Consider the following 21,549-nt stretch of genomic DNA (forward strand, 5'->3'; position numbering starts at 1 on the left):
AAAAATGACGAGCTGGCCTAAGTTCTAAATACTTCCCTTGCTCTTCCTGTTTCTGGGGAGCAAACAGAAATTAATTATTTAAACATTTTCTGTGAGCTTGCTATGTGTAAATGATGATATTGCTAGAGGTAGGGATAAAGGCAAAAAATTATGTCACTGTGGATATTACAAAGCTAGATAACTTTTCCAAAATTTAGAGCACATGCCCTTTTTAGATCCTAAAATAAACAGTAGAGTAAGAAAAAAATGATCCATAAAAACCCCACAGATTTTCAACAATAAAATTAATTAAACAGTGATAAATTCACAAATGAGATATTATTTAGTAAGAATTAAGTTTTGTATATTCTATTTGTACACAGAGAGATAAAGTCTTAATGAATATGCTAGACCCTTACAGAACAGGGTTTTTCTTTGACGGGCTAATGAATCCAAATTTTATTCCCTTTTCTTCATCAATCTTTTTGAAGATATTTAATAAAATTAGAAGTCACCTCCTCATTCATTGCTGAATTTACTAAAATGGCCCTCACTGTGTCTACTAGAATTTATCAAACATTTAAACACTTATACATATTAATGTTAACTCTAATTAAATTATATTTACTTTTTCTAAATCTCCCAAACTATTTTTGAGAGTAATGATAATATATAACCTCGGTTGCAGTGAAATTCTAGAAGAATACTTCTGATTGGTTATTCAGTCACATGGGCAGAGAAAATGTGACACTACCTGTAGCGAGTGCCCAAGCCTGCGAGGTAGCTGGAAGGAGGGGAGGCAGAGGAGAGCCCATCCCCTGGATCTGGCTGTTCTGCTAAAAACTGGTAGACATGGGAATGCCCCCCTTCCTGGGGTGGGCTGTGGAGGCTTAGGTATGGACTGGAAAAAGTGTGCACACAGGTGGTGGCTAGGGGGAGCTTGACACCTGTGTGAGTCACCTAGTTACAATAAATGGTTCTATTTGTCATCAGACCTTTGCCATCTCTCTATCACCAAATCTGCATGTATATTTCCAAAATGTATATTGTTCCCCCAAATTCCACACAAATTTAATAAAATAGGTTTCAGAGTTCAAGGTGGAGTATAGGAAAGGAAAGGTATACAAGGACTGTGAAAGTCTGTCATAATTTCCCGGATCCCTTGTGTACTGTAGAGTGTACGTTATTGCAGTTCATATCAACTTATTATGCTGCAAATAGAAACAGAAAAGTAAAAATTACTCACTAATAGAAACAGAAAGGAGAAAAGTGGTTGCCAGGGGCTGAAGGTAGGGGAAATACAGAGAGGCTGGTAAAAGTGTTAGAAACTTTCAGCTATAAGATGAATAAGGTCTGAGGAGCTCACATAAAACAGTGGCTATTAGTTGATAACATTGTATTGTATTGTATAGTTGAAATTTGCTAAGAGAATAGATCTTAAATATTATCACACAAAAAAGATAGGTATGTGAAGTGATGGATATGTTAATTAACTAGATGGGAGGAAATCCTTTCACAGTGTACACATATATCAAATCACTAGGATGAGCACTCTAAATATCTTACAATTTTACATCAATTATAAATCAATAAAGCTGAAATTTTAAAAATCACACTCTTTCACTCTTTTCCACATTTTTTCAGTGACTATTCATTATTTTAATGAGTCAGGCATGGTTTGTCCCTGGAAATAAATAAATGAACAGAATATGTTCAATTAGTAAAACATGGCCTATTGGCTAGAAAGGACACATAAAATTTTACCCAATTCATGAAATTCAGATAAAAACATGTATATATTTCATTACTGTGAGCAGATTAGAATGTTGAATATCATTCCAATATATCGTTGAGAATGTTTTATTTTATTTCTTTCTTGTTTGAAAGTACATAAAATAGTTGTAAAGTTAATTTGATAATATCAAAGATAAGATCAGGTAAAAATTGAAATATCTAAGATGTTTCTATATGATAGCAGAAAAATAATGGTAAGTTGTAAGCACAGAATCTCACAGTGGAGGAAGCACAGATTACATTCATTTGCCTATTTGCTTATGCATACTAGAGATGGTTTGGTGTATACGTAAATGTATTTTAAATGCTTTGCATGGAGTAGGTGTTCAGTAAATATTTGTTGGGACAGTAGTGTGACATAATTTAAAAAGCCAAAACATCAACAATAACTCCCATATCAATCTCTACACCCGAATCCAAAAATCAATTTCTACTAAAATGAGACTTGCAATAATCAACTTCTGTAGAGTGGTGTTGATGAATACATGAGATAACCTAGGTCAAGGGCTAGCTGAGTACTCAGGCCATAGGCAGCGTGGGGTCCGGTTGTGGTGGTTAGGATTAAATGAGTAACACTTGTTGGACATTACTATCTAGCACATGACAATCTCAATGAGATCATTTTCCTGTTACTATTATTATTGTTAGTTCCCTTTCTTTCCCTCAAATGAAGAATCATTCAGTGTTAAAATGTGGTTCTTTTTTCACTGAAAAGGATTCTTTTTCATTTCTTAATAGAAAGTAATTTGGGTGGGTATTATTTAAAGTAAACTAACTCATTTTGCTTTATTTTCAGATTACATGGAAACACGTAGCTTTCTAGTTTAAGAATATGACCAAACACAAGCTGGGCATAAACACATGTGATAGGGAGCACCGAAGTACTGTTAAAGTGCAAAATTCTGCACATGGCACTGGACCATGCATTATTGCAATTTCACCTTAATACTGTATCGTGAAAATAATGTAGTGAATGAGTACTTTGTAATTCATCATTAAATCCATACAATGATTCAAATGAATTAAAATATGTGGATTTTAGCTCTTTTAAATTAGATTTTTTAAAGTGTTTTAAACCAGTGATTTTTATTATTGTTTCTTTTTCTATTCATTCCAACCTACCTTTTCTAAAGTATACTATGTACTATAAGTAAATAATATAAATGTATTATAAATGTATTTATATATACATATAAATTATACACACACACACACATATACACACACACATACACACACACACACAAATATCTCAAGGTTCACCTTGGCTACTGATATTTTCAGTTATTCTTAGAACTAGCAATTGACATGCTTTTAAACATTTCTTTTATATTCTTCTAGTCGAACTTTCTATCTGTGCAGTTTCTTGACTGTAAGATGGGTACTTTTAAACTAGCTAAATGCAATTTACAAAGGTCACCAATTTATAATATGGCCATGGCCTTTTCAGATCATCAGGTGGAAGCCTGAATTAAGTATTGTAGCCTGGAATACAGCTCTCCAGATCTTTGGAGAGAATACAATTATTAAAAAGGTATAATTTTGTATAATGCAATAAGAGAACAAGTGGGAGAATGTGGAGCCTGGCCTCTGTGTAAGCTCTTCAGAAAGCTTTGTTTACCACACAGAGAAAGCGCAGGGCGGGTCATACGAGAGCACAACAACCAGCTGTGTGCAGCCAGCTGGTTTCCTGCCCCATGGACCAGTGTTCATAGTGTGAGGGAGTAAAAAATAATTTTCTGTCTACACTTCTGAGTTCTTGGCTGAGGCCCTAGTAATAAAGGACAGATTAACAAGAGAGAACCAAACAGATTATTAACATGTATCCCTCGTGTATACCTGAGAGATAGCGGAGAAAAATAAGTAACCCAAAGAAGTGGCTTAGAATTTAGGCTTAAATGCCATCTTAATAGGGAAAGGGGAGGGGAAAGTAGGCCTCTTAGGGGAGAGTAAAGATTTTTACTGAAGATGAATGGGTCCTTAGAAGAATAGATGGGAGGTGAAGATGGGGCCTTAGAAGAATAGATGGGAGGTGTGATAGTTTGGACAAAGTGTGTCTGGGTGTGGTGTCACCTTCTAGTCTCCTCTCCCATGACAAGACTTAATCTTCCCTGGTTGATGAAACTCCTGGGTGGGTGGGGGGGGGAACCTGTGACAACTGAATTTTTGTTTGTCATCTTCACTGCTGCGTCTGTAGCTTCTAGAAAGATGCCTTGTGAGTAGAAAGTGCTAAACTGACTTTTATTTAATATACGAATAAACATGATGGTATTTACGCTTTGGGAATATGTGTTGAGACTAAGCAATAGAGGCAAGAAATAAGTCAGAAGGGAGAAAACTTTAATCTTGCTATGATAAATTCTAAAACAGAATGCTGACAATAAGGACTGATACAAACAGATATATGTGGAAAATATGAAAAATAAATAAAGATGGAGCTATATGCTCCCCACCTCCCAAAAAAGAGACATAGGATCTTAGCATCAATAAAATTCTTTGTTTTTTAAGTACAGTGACTTAAAATATTGTGCTATTATCCATAGAATCAGAGACACGGGGACGAATAAATAGCTCAATTGTACATACTTAAATGGATTCAGAAGCTTCCGAATTTAGAGTGCTGGAGATTATATTTGAAGTTCAAATTAGAGCTATGTTTTTAAGTATCATTGTCTCAAGAGTACCCCCCTACCATCCCTGAGATATCATCTGATCCATTAAGGACATGAAAAAGCTACAACTTTCCAATTCACAAATGGAAAAAATATGTCCACAATTGTATATTATTTTGAATCTCATATAATTCCATTCACTCTCACCATGTTCCCTAAATATGTTTCCAATTGCCTGAAGTCTATGCTTTCTAAATATATTCATCCATCCATAGAGTCAACAAATATTTATTGAGTGATTTAATGAAGGCCATGGATGTAATAGTAATATACTAAATGGCATCTTTATGATTCCTAAAGTGTCCCCTTTTCTGAGTTAATATAAAAATCAATTTGATTTCAGCTGAATCAACAATAAAGGTACCAGTAGAATGCCTAGCATGGAGCAGGTATTCAGTAAAAGTGGGTATTAATCTCAATGTATCATTGATAGCATATCTAGCTCTGTGTTTGGTGCTAGGGTGACTATAAAAGAATTCTAAGCAAAGGCATTTATTGTGAGTGTATAATAATAATTATTATTATAATTAATAATTATTATTAATTAAGAGGGAAAAATAATTTCCCCTCTACCCTTATGCATTCTTGGCTGAGAATCTTATAATAAAACACAGATTAACAAGAGAAAAAACAAACAGAATTTTATTAAAATGTATCCCTCCTGCATGCCCGAGAGATGCCCAGGGAAATAATTCAAAGAAGTGGCTTAGAATTCAGGCTTAAATACCACCTTAATAGGGAAAGAAGAAGGAAATGTAGGTCTCTTAGGGGAGAGTAAATGACGTTTAGGAAATATGAATGGTCCTTAGAAGAATAGATGGGAGGTGTGAATAGTTTGTGACAAAGTGGGTCTGGGTGTAATGTCATTTCTAGTCTCCTGTCCAGTGACACGAGTCAATTTGCCCTGGTTGATGCAACTCCTGGAGAGGGGATTTATGACAATTGAGTTCCTTTTGCTAAATCCATCTATAGGCAGGGAAGGGGAGTTCAGAGCAATCCTCTCCCTGTATTTGCTGTTTTTCAAGTGCCAGTAGCTCAAAAGAATCAATGTGCCAAAGTGGCATATTTGGGGGTGGCATATTCTGCTACCCTTCCCCAGCTAAGACAAGAAACAACAATAAAACAACTGAAAAGGAAAGGAATACAACACATACATCGTCATCAAATCTTCTCAGCTGAGAAGAATAACCAGTTAATCTTATTTAGTTTTCTAATACCAGCACTGAAAAGAGCCTGATTTGTGGTGTATAAACTAAAATCAGAGTGCCATCAGTCCATTTCTCTTTCCAATTTTCACCCCTGGTGGACAGACAGGTTATACTCACAATCTAGGTGTGCCTGACCAAGGTTAGTATGAGTAATGATGGATGAAGCATTCACCTCTTCTCCTAGCCCATGCTCTCCCGAGTGGCTCCTACTGAGATTCCACAGAGGGAGAGTCGGAGGATCAGGGCCAACCCTCAGGCGGCATCTCCCCAGCACTGATGGAGATATCTGTCCACACAGGTCCCACTTCATGATGACTATTCAGGCTTCTTTCTACACCCTTCCTTCATGGCATCAGATGCTGAACTGGTCTGCATTTCCTCTCTGCCACTAACTTGTTATATCAAAAATGGGCCCTATCTTTTTCCCCCACTTTAAAGCAAAAATTCAAGAGATTTGAAATCTAATTATTGGCCCAGTGGCTTCGTCTTCATCCAGGTAGTTAACATTTAGTTATGCTGGGGATAAAAACTTTGTTTTGACGAGATCATGTGGATCTTTACAAGGTCATCTTTAATTCATTTAAAGCAGTACATTCTAAATTAAAATATATTCTCCATGAATCTCCTCTTTTCCTCATCTCCAAAACTGAGCTTAACCTCAAGCAGAACACATTTCTTAAGAGCTCATTACACATCACAGAATTTTACCAAAAAACAGAACAAAACAAAACAAAGAAACCCCAAATTTGACTATGCTATAAATAATTTAAATTAATGTAGTAAAATGTAACTAAGTTTGTGAAAGTGGGAAAAAAGTGACTTTCAATAGAATAAGTATTTTGAAATTTGTTTGCAAGATTGTTCACAACCAGTGGTGCTTTCCAACTAACCATCAAGGCTGTGGAAGCCGTACTTTATCTTTCTTGTTCTCTTGAAGTTTTTCTGCTTGCCGTTAGAAAAAAAGCCAATAAGCCTTACTCTTTCTCCTATTCTCTTTCTTACTATTGCCCTTTAAACATGTTTTCCTGTTGATCCTTATTGCTTTAAATATTATGGGCTTTCTCGTTGCCCAGTTAAGCTCTCCAGCCATGTTTCTGGCAAATTTGTGTTTCCTTAAAGATTTTTCCCTTTCCTCCTGCTGTGCATGTGTAGCAGTGCTTTCCTATGGGCTTCTCATGCATGCAATCTTAGTGTGAACAATGCTCACAACCACCTATGTTGTTTATTGTTTTTTAAAATTAATTAATTAATTAATTTATCCTTGGCTGCATTGGGTCTTCGTTGCTGCGCCAGGGCTTTCTCTAGTTGCGATGAGCGGGGGCTACTCTTCGTTGCGGCGCATGGGCTTCTCATTGTGGTGGCTTCTCTTGTAGAGCACGGGCTCTAGGCAGATGGGCTTCAGTAGTTGTGGCTCGCGGGCTCTAGAGCACAGGCTCAGTGGTTGCGGTGCACAGGCTTAGTTGGTCCATGGCATGTGGGATATTCCCGGAACAGGAATCGAACCCGTGTCCCCTGCATTGGCAGGTTTATTCTTAACCACCATGCCACCAGGGAAATCCCATACCTGTGTTGTTTCATCTCTTGGTGATGATACAACTCTGAGTGGGCAAAAGACTTCCCAGCCTCCTTCAAAATCACTTTAATGGCTAAGATTTTCTGTTAATAGCACATGAGGGGGTCTGAGAATTGAGTGACTTTATTGTTAGGAACCTAAATCTAAGTCTGTGACTGAATAAATGCCAAAAACTGTGATGGAGTTTTCATCCAATTAAATACTGGAAAAGTATTTTCTATGTAAAAGTGCTTCATTTTAGAGTACATGAAATATGCAAAAATAAGCTCAGAATGATGACTGGGTCCACATTTTTCTAAAATTTTTATTCGTTTGGGAATGTGTTGCCCTTTTAATGTCTATTCAGGTTTCTTTTTTACTGTCAGCCTTGGCTGGAGTCCTCTTCTATTTCATCTCAAGAGGTAGCTCTGTTTGACTGAGATATCTTTCATCATTCTTGAAATTCAGTTGCTAGGCTGCTACTTTACCAGGCTATAAAATCTGACTACAGCATTTTCCATAAACCGACTGGAAAAAAAATTCATTCCAAATGGACATTTTTCTTAAATAGAAATTTTTAACTGCCGTCTTCTTGGAATGTGCCTTTGAGAATTAAGTATCACAGGTAGGGAGAAGTTTCAATTGCCATGGTAAGTGGACTTTATTGTTTTCAGTCTCTCTCAACATTAGTAGCTGTTTAGAGACTCATTTTCTGGGAACAGAAAACAAAATGCCTTTCTGCTGTGTAAAGTTAATGCCGTATAATTTGGACACTTCAAGCATCTAGTGTTTTAAATGATATTTCCAGCATGTCTTTTAAAATGAATTCCAATATAAATACTTATACGGCACTGAAGGAGGGGACCACTAGCTAAAAGGTGGAAGATCAGTTTCTTAAATGAGGATTTTTACTGTTTAAAAGGAAAGGGGAACTTTAGCATTCTACTTTTCTCCTCCCACGTTGCTCTTATATAAGTCAGTGTAACGTTCATTTGAGAGCAGAGGGCATTGGGGGAGAGGAAGGCTAAGTGGCTTGCCCTAGGATGTACAGAATAGAATGGCCAGACTGGGATTACAGGTTGGCACGTAAATCTGAGACTGCACTTGCTGTGCCCATTCCTTGTCTGAACAAATAACAGACAATTGTAGTGTTAAATGTTAGATCAACACTTAATGAGGAGCGACACCAACATGATTTACCACTTCTCCTGGAATCTAAGATATTCCCAGTGAGGAAGTGAAGGGGTTTTGGAACTGAGATTCAATTTTTATGGTCACAGCGCTGTTGCATATTGCTACTTGAATGTGCCAAGTGTTAGCTCTGTAATCAGAAATTAAAAGCAATTTCCCAAATTATCTAGCTTACTTTCCAGGAGACACATGCTTCTCTTTTATATTCATGTTTCCCATAACAGGGAACACAGGGAACAGGTCTGAGCAAAACTGAGATTCTTAATTTATATTTTAATTTTAAGGAATGAAATAGTGAGTTAAACAAATAATCTGCTATTTCCTTCCAGTCTGTGTGCTTACATCTCTGTGTTATAGCCAGTATTGATGTGAGTAGTGTTATAATAGTGTTAAATGTGGTATTTTAAAAACAATTACATCAATTATATGATTTGAAATATAAAATTGGGTTCTCTTTACACCTTTATCATCAGATTGACAATGTAGTGGTAAAATCTGGACTGGAGAGAACAGGTTCTCAATACCTGGGCTTGAACTAACTTTCTAGTGTCCTCATGCTTTTGGGCAAAGTCCGAGAGTCCTTTTTCTATTCTTAGTAAAACTCAGATTTAAAAAAGTGATGACTTACAATTCACTTCCGTACTTCTCAGTTCTCACTGCCATATTTAAGTTGTTCAGACCACCCCCCATCCCCCGCCGCCATTAGGATCATAAGGATACAAACGTGAGCGGGTCACTTGATCATCCTTTCAGACAATATTTCTTCCTTACAAAACATAAAACAGAGCATTCCATTAATAGCTTTTATTTTTACCCTTAATTTAGACGTTGTAATCTCTTTTAACCTCTTCTTTTCTTCTAGTCTCACAAATATTAAGACATGTCGAATTTGCTTTAGCCTTTCCTGTTTAACTAGAGAGATGCCACGTCTAATTATATTCACAAACGCCCTCCTTTCTCTACTCCCAATTTTAGAAAATAAATAATAAAACCTTACTTAAAGAGAGGAAAGACTGTGGGGATGGAAAGGAGAAGATGGTACTTATACCCATGAGCATTCTAGGTCTTATACAGTGAAATCCAAATGGAGCAAGTTTTTAGTGATGGAGCCTCTGACTTAGTGGGCTGTGGAGCAGGTGAGTCTCAGTGCCACACGTCCCAGAGCCAGGCACCTGCAAACTCTAACCACGGTGCAGCTACCTTCAGTTTTGCATATGCTGATGTGAGTCAGAATACTAGTGCATGACTAAGACCAAGAACTCTTCTCATTGGATTATGATCATTATAACCTGTCTACTTTATTCCCACCTTGTAAAGCCCAGCTGCCTGGCTGATCTTCTGTCATTGTCACTGGTTCCTTGGCCACCACACCTCTGAGAATGCAGAACTTGTCTCTGTATCCCAGATTTCACCTCGACTATTGATCCCATATTAAGTAACCTCATTGCTTTTCCATTTTCTCTCTCATATCCTTCACATAAACTCACACTGGTCCCTGATTTAATACTCCAACATCTGACTTCATATTCTCATCTGAAATCCCATTCCTTTGCTCTTCTCTACCCCTCTGAAACTGTCTATACTCTCTCCACTTCCTATATTTCATTTTCTATTTAGCCCACTCTAATTCGGCCTTCAGATAAATCTTCAAAGATCTCCTTTAACTTTCTTTATAGAAGATTTCCATCCTTTTAATTTCATCTTAGGGGTCACTTCCTGGGTGAGGCATTCTCTTTCTACCACTTTCAAAGTAGTTTCCCACGCCCCCATTATATCACCATGCCTATTATCTTCATAGCGTCTATCACTATTTAATATTTTATTGCTTATATCATGAATCCATTATATTGTATTTATCATCTTCAGAACATATCACTATTTGATATGTTATTTTCTATATACACATAATTTTTTTACATTATTGGTTTATTGTGTTTTCCATAACTATGTGAAATTCATGAGTGCAGCAAACTTGAACTCTACCTGCACATAGTTGTCACTAAAAACATATTTTGTCGAATGAAAACTAGAGTCTCAAATACTGTGCCTTGCTCTGAGTATTTATACAAAATACCGAAATAATGATGCCAGGTAGATTGGAATATTTATAATGTTACCTTGGCTTTAGTATTTTGTACTGTTGTCCCCTTCTGTGAGGCAGGGGAGTAGTAGCCAATGGACTCTGATACTTTAGTTAATTTTTCTCCCATTCCATCCAGCTCAGTAGACTTTACCAGAATTCTCCAGAGCTAGATTATTAGTGATGAATCATGTTTAGGTCATTAGTGATTAATGAATGATTAATTCATTCTCTTCTAGTATTTACACACTAAGTTATTAAATTTACTGAATAAAGTAACCCTTTCTGAAAACCAGATTTTCCATACCTTTGGAGAAAAATGTTGAAAAGTTCACAAGGTCTAGAAAGTGCAAAGTCCAGAATTAAATCAGCCCTTCCCTGAATGACAAGAGGATACAAATAAATGTATTTATCTTAACGTGAATGCTGATAAACATCTGGATCCAAGAAGGCTGAAGACTTCCTCAACCTTAGCTAAGAAAGACTGTGTTTTAGAAGTTACTTGACTCTAACGAATGCTTTTAAACATAAAATCTAGTATGAAATAGAACTGCAAAACTAAGATGAAGGAAGTCCTTATTATTTTAAGTAATAACCAGTAATAGGGGTAGTCACAACCTTGCAAACCAAAAGAATTGCAAAGCAATAATTTTGAGAATGTTGAATTTATATTTCAGAAGGAAGTAGAGAGGACTAACCAGAGAGACAGCACAGTGATATATATTCTCTCAGGAAATCTTGGCCATTTCTCTTTCAGGAAGTTTACTTAGCTCTTCTGAGAAAATAAGTATATCTGCAAGTGTACATTTGTTACATTCCTTTAGAATGACAATAAACACTTAAACAATTTTCTATTTTGTTTATGGAATTCTCATAATGCCAAGGGAACCAAGATATTTCAGAATATGTTTAATACTTGAAAATGGGTCAGCATTTAACATTTCAGGTGAAGGTTGTAAAAGTTTCAAATATAGGGTAGTTTGCTTAATCTCTTAAGCATTGTATGTTGTTCTCTACAGAGCACTGTAACCACTGTGAACGCATTTGTGATCTTGAAAAACACTCAGGTCTGTGAGACTTAAGAAAGAAGGAAATTTTTAAAGAAAACTCTATAGTCTTGTTGTCTTTTTGCAGCTTGGATATTCTGAAGTATTTTGTGATGAACAACATATATAAAGTAAAAATGTTAAACTCATCTTTATTTAAGAAAATATCATTGAATTCCTTGAGGTAGTAAAATAGTTTTAATTAAATAACAGATTTTTTGTTTTCTTGACAACTTTTTCTCTTGGCTTTTTGTTATGCTATTTGCTTTTTCAAATCGTTAGAGGCATTTGATATATTTACTGAATTTCTGATGCTTTACCAAAAAAAATCAATTCTATTATTGAAAGCCCATTTTCTTTGTAATGTGTGTTTGTTTTATTTCAGATACTTATTCAGTTCTCATTTCTTTTCTAAGGCATGTTAATCTCACCTTCATGTCTAAACAGAATTTGTAGAAATAGAATATTCTAAAAAGGAAGTTTGCTTTAATATGAGATTAAAGACAATGCATGGTGTGAATAGTCACAGCATTTTGCTTGTGACTTCAGAGACCAGCTATACCAGGCAAGGTCTCTTCCTTGTCAGCTGGACATAATCAGGTTTCTGGGCTCTTTTGCTCCACTCTCACGTCCATCCTCTTCCTCTTTTGAAGAACATGGCTCTTCCTTTTTCTTCCCTTTAACTGTGGTGGTTCTTAGAGTTCCCTTTATCGTCTTCCTATAATGTATTTTCTACTTCGTAATAATAGCCATTGTCAGATATAAAATCTCCACCAGAATCTTCAGGCAAATTCCTGTGGTGTTCTGTCATCTGTTGTATAACTTTACGTTTTGTAGCAGTTAGTAAGTTACACATCTCCACTCCAAATTGGAATTAAGGTCTAAAGCTTTTGGGCTACTTTCAAGAAAATATTAAATATTAATTTAAATAATAACAATGACAATAAAGAAAAAGGTAATGTTTTATATTATGAAAGAATTTGTTCTTAATCATCTAATAGTATTAGCTCTTCTAATACATTTTAAATTATAATTTAACATATGAAACTATTTTTATTTTCTTACATATAATATACGTCACTCATAAAAAATTGGAATGATAGTATTTAACAGTGCATTAATACAATTTGAAGTTATAGCTCTAAAATAAAAAGAAAAATGGGAGAAAGCCAAATAACTTGGGTATTTTGCATTTCTCAGTATATAGTTCAACATTTTATTTAGTGTAGGATTAAGTCAGTTAACACCATAAATTAATAATCTTACATTATATATTTTGTACTACTTGATAAGTAATTTAAATTCTTTGTTATGTTGTTTTTATCATTGCATAATTTATTCAGCATTATTTCTGTTGGTGTATTAATTATTAATTGCATGCACAAGAAATCTGAGAAAAACCTAAAAAGAAAAAAAGAACAATTATTGTTCTATAGAAAATCATATTTTATAAAATTTAAAGTTTCCATCCTTCAGGTAATGAATATATTATTATGAAAATTGTATACCCAGTACATATGCCTTGACATTTCTTATCCATATTTTTAGGTTTTATCAGATAGTAAATAATGCATTTGCTCTTTGAAAGAACTAATTTAGAACCTAAATTTATATACTACCATAGAATACCATCTCCTCTTTTCCAAAACTGACTTCTGCTGATATCATTGTATTATGTTACGGGATAGTAAATATGCTGTTTGTTCTTTCAGAGATCAATTTTATACTGATAACTCATTGAAATACAACTAAAATAAATAACATTCTAAATAAAAGTTTTGATTAAATAGTTATATCTATATAATTCTAAATAAAAGTGATTTTCTTTCCATAGGTTTTTGCAAACACACTGACATTTTATTAAAACATATACACTGAGCTCCTTATATCCTGCTCTTTGTTTTGTTTTGTTTTTGCGGTACGCGGGTCTCTCACTGCTGTGGCCTCTCCCGTTGCGGAGCACAGGCTCCGGACGCGAAGGCTCAGCGGCCATGGCTCACGGGCCCAGCCGCTCCGCGGCATGTGGGATTTTCCCGGACCGGGGCGCAAACCCGTGTCCCCTGCATCGGAAGGCGGACTCTCAACCACTGTGCCACCAGGGAAGCCCTATCCTGCATTTTTAAAGCCACAAAAGTATCTTGTGGTACAGTTGGCCTCTGTCTACTCCGAAAAACAGATAAAGTCCATTCCAAGAGTAGCATGGCTGTGCATACAGTTACTGGGCTTTAGACAAATGGAAGTATTGCTGAGAATCTTCACAGACTCCTGAGAGCAAAGGTCAATGTTAGGATTGGACAAACCCCGCTGAAAATGATACACATCTTAGAGATGTAACAGGTAGTTAAATAGCTTTGAAAAGCAAAACTAGTGATAAGCATTTGAGGGGGTTTATAACATTTCAATTAATTTTAATTAAATAAATTAATTTTAATTACTCATCAATAATTGTGTGAGCACTCACCATTATTCTTAGATATCTTGTGCCTTTTGATTTTAAAAAATCTTTGGTTTTATTTTTGAATACTTCTTTTCTTTCTTTCTTTTTTTTTTTTTTTTTTTAGATGACACGAGAACAGTACATACTAGCAACACAACAAAATAACCTGCCAAGGGCTGAGAATGCACAACTTTACCCAGTGGGAATTTATGGATGGCGAAAGAGGTGCTTATACTTCTTTGTCCTTCTGCTGTTGGTTACCATGATAGTTAACTTAGCCATGACAATTTGGATATTGAAAGTGATGAACTTCACCGTGGTAAGTACCACCATGATTTTATATCTGTTGCCTTTGGTTCAAAGAAGATATAGCTTTATTATTTTTTTAATTGACAGTTATTCATCTTAATCTTTACATGTTTGCCTTGAAATTTCGAAGACTGTCATATATTATTTTATGACTGCATTCAATAGGTAATCATGATACATATATTTTACTACCTGCCATTTGAGTGTGGGGAATTTAGATCATGAGACAGCACAGCACATTGATTTATTAGGAAGCTAGAAAACTTTCAATCAATAAGCATAAAGCATTGTTTGCTAAACCTGGGAATCTAAAAAATGAGTCTGCTTTTAGAAATGATATTTCATGTTAAAATTAATATAGGAGATCACAAGGTTCCTTTGAAATACTTTATACAGAATATTTACCTCTCTACATTTGCTTTCTATGTAATATACTGCATGATCAAATCTAAACCCTGGAATTTTCCTGGGCTGCATGGAACAATGTCTATAATTGTCATCACATGGTGATCTCATTCTATCAGAGAGCATGGCCATGGTAAATAAAAGATAAACCAGGAATTAAATCTCTATTTTACAAAAATCAGTAATTAGCAAAATCATTGTCTGATCCACAGATGAATTTTGCTTCAGTTTTTTGACCATGTACAATAAACCTATGAGGATGTCTTATCTGGGAAAAATTAGCTGCTTCAGCAAAGTCTAGTTTAGCCATTTTATATTTGCTGGCTAAATTCTTAAATTTCTCTACTCTGTCTTTAAACCATTCTGCCTTTGCTTAGAAACCTGATAGCTTCACATCCAAGCAGGTATCTTTCTTTGCTGACCAAATTGCTATTATTCTTTAGAACTCTGCATCCTCAGGGGTGAGTGGAAGGCTGGCTATTTAACTTCACTGATCTTCCGATGTGGGGCTGTCTTTAAAAAAAAAAAAAAACAACTCTGCTGTGTATTGATTTAGCAAGAGTAGTTTCTTTCTGACTTCACGAATACCGAATTCTGACTAGAAAATGAGCCCAGCATCTGTCCACAGTGTAGGGCACTGCGGTTGTGTGCAGTAGGAGCCTGGGGGGCAGGTGGCCTAACCTTCCAAAGAGGAAAAACTATAACTGTGCAAATCATGATAAAACAGCATATGCTCATGGAGAAAAATGAGCTCAGCAAGAGTTCCATGTTTTCCAATACAGTGCAAATTCTGAAGGGTATTCATCAAAAAAAGGAATGAAAGACAAAGAGAAGATGGGCGGGACTCAGTGTGTTCCAGGATTAGAGAAAATAACTGCTTCCTAGACATGGATATATGTTCAGGGTCATTGATCAAGGCCTGTGAGCCTGTGGGTGGCTAGAGGTGGAGCTGGGGGCTACTAGGCAAATGATAGCTTTATGAGACTCTGGTAACACATGAACCATTCCTTTGTCCCGTACCCCCACCCCCCAAGAAAAAACAGTCTTGAGAATATCTGACACAAATGTCATTAATTCTATCTGTCGTCTTTTCGTTCTTCTGAGCTCTGCTCCTGTGTTCACTTACTCATGCCTTCTTTATTCGTGGTTTGTGTATCACACAGTAGGGACAACATGTATACCCCTGCAGATTTTTTTATGCTGTCTTAACTATCAGGCAAACTAGCAGTTGCTGACAGCAAGTTCTTCAACATCATTTTTCAAAAAAAAAATTTTTTTCTTAAAGAGAAGAAGAGTAGATTTTTCTCCAAGTCTTACAATTTCAAGCATTCTTTTTCCTCTATCAAGAGACATCTTTAAAAAGCTCATGAAAAATAGGATCAACTCTCTCACCTTAGGGAGCCTTGATCCTATCCAGTGACCAGGCCACAGGAATTTTCAGATTAAATGCATGTATGTTTATGAAGCATGTTTAAATTAATTAAGAAAATAGACTTAAAATGCGTAATTTCATGGCTGCATGCATCAGCCTCCCAATACCTTGCCCCATGCTGAGGCCAAAGCTGGATAAGCCATTCAGGGAAAATAACTGAACCGTCATCTTTGTCCTCCAGATCCTCACAGGCCTCTGGGTCTCTGTTACCTATGGAGCTATCTAATTTGAACCTCAGCTGGCCAAAATGTAAATGTCAACATATTCCTTGGGATAATGAAAAGGAATTTATTTCTGTAGGAATCTTGACATTTATTTACTTATTTTAATTTAGGCATATCTTTCTTTTTTGTTGTTTTTTAAATCACAATTTTATTTTTTTATAATCGAAATAGAAAACTATCCTTCCTTTAGCTATGTAAGTTATTTATATGTACCTGAAATAAATGGAAAGATAAAGTTGTAATTTTTGTATCAAGATAATTTTTATAAGGTAACATATTCTTTATATCCATGCAGAGATTCGTAATTGTTCAGAAAAATTCCAAATTACTTAGTAATTGCAGATTTTAGCAGTCCTAAATACTACACATCAGATTAAGCTGCATGTACTTGCATAGTGAAATTTGTAATCCTCTTACATTAGAGCAGTAAAAAAAAAATCAACTTTAGTTTTCACTAGTACATTAGGATTGTACCTATCTCTAGAATGAATACCAAAAACCACTTGCCATACTATAGTGAGAAGTAGTAAATGGTGTGTAAATTGTTTAGGGAGTGTTATTGATCTGCACAAAATGTATTTCACTTTCATTACAACTGTTGCCATTCAATACATGGAAATATGTGGCTGTTAACATCTCTTATTTGGGCAAACTTGACATGTTATTGCTCTCAAAATATTGTGTTTCCAGCACAGCACGTGTAGCTGCCAACCTGTTCTATGATGCTTCTTTGGGTCCATCATTATGACCAGTATTACACATGTTCTCTATGGTTGATATGACCTTATTCTGTTTCTCATTTTGTGGAAAATAATATCACTCTACTATTGAGATATCCAGCTGCAGAAAATCAAGAAAAAGGAAATGACTTTATACCACAGGGTGAAAAACTGAGGGTAGATATAAACAATAATTTCCTGGCATGAGAGTTGGTAAGTGTTGGCATGAGTTGTAAGGGAGAGATTTTGAAACAACATTCTCTCGAGATCAGTATAACCCAATTACAAGCTTCTGTTGTTGTTGTTTGGTTGTTTGGTATAATATCTTTGTGATTCAATATAATAAACTAGTCCAGCAGATCTGTCAAACCAGACATTCTGCTGAGGCAATGTTCTTTTCTTCCAGTGCCCATGGTAAATCAATTAGCTCTATACTTGAAAATTGAAAATGAATATAATAATAAAGTATTCATTTTAGTCATGAGAGTACTAAGTAAAAGTTGGTGGCATCCAACTGCAACTTAATTTGATTAGACATGTTCACAAGCCAGCAAAAGAAAGAATGGAAACTTAAGTGCCATTTATGAAGTGAAGATTGAGAGGAAGGTCATGAATGTTGTGACTGAAAAGTCAAGAGTACCCAGATATGGATAATAATTGAAGCAATCAATTAATTGAATAAATTAGAAAAAAAATTCTTAGAGGCTTATATGATGAGTGGGATGAATGTTGGATGAAGGGAAATCCCAGGAGAAGCTGGATTGAATACCTTAGTTTTTAAGGATTGAAAAAGAACTGGGACATTTTTAGTTCAACCATCCACGTATTTCTAGAGTTCACTCTACAATGTTCTCTCTATTTGGTCACTCAGCATCTGCTTAAATCCTCCTTTGGTTGATAAGCAAACCATCCCATTATATCACTGGATAGTTTTGTTGTTATTGATATCTTGGTATCTTGTTGCAATCTTCCTGTATGTTAACTCCAGTCTTAGGATCCTAATTCCATTCTTTCAGTCTGACATCAATTTATCAATTAATCAAGACCACAATATGTTCCAATATACACACATATACATACATATATAAACAAACATGTACAAGTATACACATATATATACTTTTATACATATACACATCAAGGATATATATATCTTTGATCATATTGCATTTTACTGTCTAAAGATCAGAATATGTAAGAGATTCTTATGCAATCCCTTTGGTTTCCTTAGTTGCGACTTCCTTTTTTCATCTCATATTCTCTTTATTACATATTTATAAGTATATGTGTACAAGATGATCAACCCTTTTATGATATCTTTCTGTTTATGGCTGTTGTCTATAGAGTCACTGATACCTTTTATCATATTTTCTTTTAGTGTACCTTTCTAAAGTTGAGATTGCACATAATACTATATTTAGCTTTCTGCTTTCTCACTTTTTAAAGCTAAATGTTTTTTTTTAAACTTTTGAATTTTCTTTGCCACTCTTTTTTTTTTTTTTTTAAAGAAGATGTTGTGGGTAAGAGTTTATTAATTAATTAATTTATTTTTGCTGTGTTGCGTCTTCATTTCTGTGCGAGGGCTTTCTCTAGTTGTGGCAAGCGGGGGCCGCTCTTCATCGCGGTGCGCGGGCCTCTCACTATCGCGGCCTCTCTTGTTACGGAGCACAGGCTCCAGACGCGCAGGCTCAATAGTTGTAGCTCACGGGCCCAGTTGCTCCACGGCATGTGGGATTTTCCCGGACCAGGGCTCGAACCCGTGTCCCCTGCATTAGCAGGCGGATTCTCAACCACTGCGCCACCAGGGAAGCCCTAAAGCTAAATGTTTTTAAAGTTAATTCGGGCGGAATATGAAATAATATACTTTTTCTGGTTCTTAAATCCTGTACTCCTTCTAATACTTTGGTAAATGACACATCACACATCCCCATCTCACACTTGTAACTATTTATTCCTTTTTTTGAAATCTTCATCAGTAACCAAGTGATGTTTTATCTATAGCCATTTCCAATCTACCTAAGATGGCTAAAGTGTGTATGCAATATGCTATCATCTGTGTGTCCATCCAAAAACTTGCTACTCTCACAGTTTTCTTCATTTCACTTTCTAATAGGACCATTACTTTGGAATGAACTTTCCCATCTCCATTTATCCAACCAGTTCTTATATTTATCAAAGCTGTGTCCTAATCTCAGATGCATTTTATTTCTTACTCAGAATCTATGGATATGGATAAACATATGTGAAGCTTAAATATGAACTAACCATATTTCATTGATTTTTAATTGTTTTTTTCTCCTCTCCTTAGCATGTTTATCACAAAATATTTTCTTTCTGTATGACCTTGTTTATTGTCTGTTCCCCTCTCCACAAATGGAATATAAGCTCCGTGAGGCCTTCCACTGCTGTATTCCCAAAGCAGAGGATAATCCCTTCCAGATAATTAGCCCCTCACAAGTATTTGTGGGATAAATGTCAGTCTTTAATATTACCTGCGTTGAAAACCAGTTAGCTGTTCATTTCACTATGATGTGTGCCTTTCCAAAGGCCCAGCTTGACCTAGGAAGAATTGAGGCAAAACTACTAGTTATCCCAGGTCTCTTTGCTACTATTTAAGGTCTCATAAGCACAGGGGATGGTTCGTGGTCTATGCAGTGGTATTTATTAACTTCTACATTGAAAAAGCAGTTTTGTGTTCTAAACACCAAGATTAATAATTCCCAGTGGCTCCTGATTTAAGAGCCAACACATTCCAAGAAGGCAGGCCCAACCTTGAATATCCATTATCAGTGGTACAGAGAGCTGCCATTATTAACATTTATTTAATATGAAATATTTTATCCTACAAAAGAATATACATACATATATATATTTAAGGCACAAATGATTATAATAACAATCATAAACAATGAAATGAACACTGTGCCACATCCCCCAGTTATAAAAATAAACATTACCAATGTCTCCTAACTCTATCTATAGAGAACCACATTCCTGAATGTTTTTTTTTTTTTTGATTTTTTAGTTTCATGTGAGTGTATGTGTGTGTATAAACCTCAAACATTATATTGCTTTTAGGTCAGCAATCTGTTTGCAAGATTTATTCCTGTTAATGTGTATAGCTGCAATTTATTTAGTTACTGCTGTAAATTTCATTATGAGTCTACCTTATTTATTTATCAATTTTCCTTTTGAGTTATTTCCAAAGTATTTTTTGTTGTTTAATTTGCTCTCACAAACAGTGATCCTAAGAATATTTTTGTATATTGATAAGTGTAGTTGCAAATGTACAAGAGTTTCTCTGTGTTCTAGATTCTAGAGTGTATGTCTAGAAATATTGGCTTTTAACATGAATTTTTTTCCCTAAAGTGATTGAGTCAGTTTGCTACCACCACGAGCAACCTGTAAGGGTTTCTTTTGTTCTCCTTAACTCTTAACAGAGAACTGCCAGCTAAACTAAACTGCTACCTCTTAAGCCACAAATCTGACAGCCAGCTAGCTCATAAAGATCCTCTTTGTTTATTGGTTCGTTTGTTTATCTGGATGTCCCTTTCTGACAGATTTATTCCTTTATTTTTAGTCATATGTCTTATCTCTGCAATAGGATTTACTATGTTGTATTAGATGTATAATTATGGTTCATCTAAATATGTACTCTTCTCCACCCGTTTTCCCAAAGCCCCATTAATGTGGGAATTCCTCATGGAGCAGAATCGGGTCTTATTATCTTTTTTATCTTGGTATCTTTGCCAGGCACATAGTAGGTAATACATTATTTTCAGTTGACCATTACATCACTTATTACAATCCCTCTAGAAAACGTAATCAGAACCTCAAGTGTGAGAGAAACTAACTGTGTTTCCTGACTTCCAGCCTCTCTTGGGAGGGAAACTTCTGCAGTGGAGGCTCAGCCTGCCCACCACACTCATAACTTCCCCAAGTCTCTTCATTAGCAATTGAAATCAATGGAATATTGAGATTGTCTAGAGAAATTTGTTGACCCAGCTTGGTCTCATCTTAAGGATATTTGCGATTTTCTAAATTTACTTTGATCAAAAAAAATAAAAAGATACAAATAAAAATAAAAGATACAAATAATTAGTGGGGACAAAATAAGTCCCCACTAATTATAAACTAGTCTCCGGTTACTGAAAAAAGATGAAATGGATCAATAACAGGAGAAAGTAGAAAAGGGGAAGAATTTTATTCAAGTGGCCCACAGGGCAAAAGCAGGGGTGTGGGTTTTTATTTGCATTTCTCACAGAATTGTTATAAAACATGGACTCAGAATCAGACTTCCAAAACTTATGAAGCTTATGCTCTTTATTCATTCCTTTCAAAAACCCACAGACATATCACCATCTGTTTTGTGTATGCAACAATTTAAGAACAGAACATGAATTCATTTTTATAACCATAACTATTATATAACCAAGGAAAAAGCTTGAGTCTCTACTACATATTGTTAAGATATTTTCCCATAGAAAATTGGTGTCAGTAG

At 35.4% G+C, this 21,549-nt stretch overlaps 1 protein-coding gene across 3 annotated transcripts in view; it reads left to right on the top strand.

Annotated features, from left to right (window-relative positions):
* Positions 1 to 21,549, top strand: part of SGCZ (sarcoglycan zeta) — a 908,802-nt gene that overhangs the window by 577,158 nt on the left and 310,095 nt on the right. For 2 of the 3 annotated variants that reach the window (XM_027122723.1, XM_027122722.1), the window contains exon 1: positions 13,930 to 14,278. In XM_027122723.1, coding sequence (XP_026978524.1) covers positions 14,084 to 14,278 — 195 coding nt within the window. In that variant the 5' untranslated portion in view covers positions 13,930 to 14,083. Of the gene's footprint in view, positions 1 to 13,929; positions 14,279 to 21,549 lie in introns of those variants that run through there. The other variant, XM_027122721.1, reaches the window with a different exon arrangement.

This window comes from Aethalodelphis obliquidens, unplaced genomic scaffold (assembly GCF_003676395.1).
Source record: "Aethalodelphis obliquidens isolate GAN/ISIS:26980383/991018 unplaced genomic scaffold, ASM367639v1 scaffold25, whole genome shotgun sequence".
NCBI lineage: Eukaryota > Metazoa > Chordata > Mammalia > Artiodactyla > Delphinidae > Aethalodelphis > Aethalodelphis obliquidens.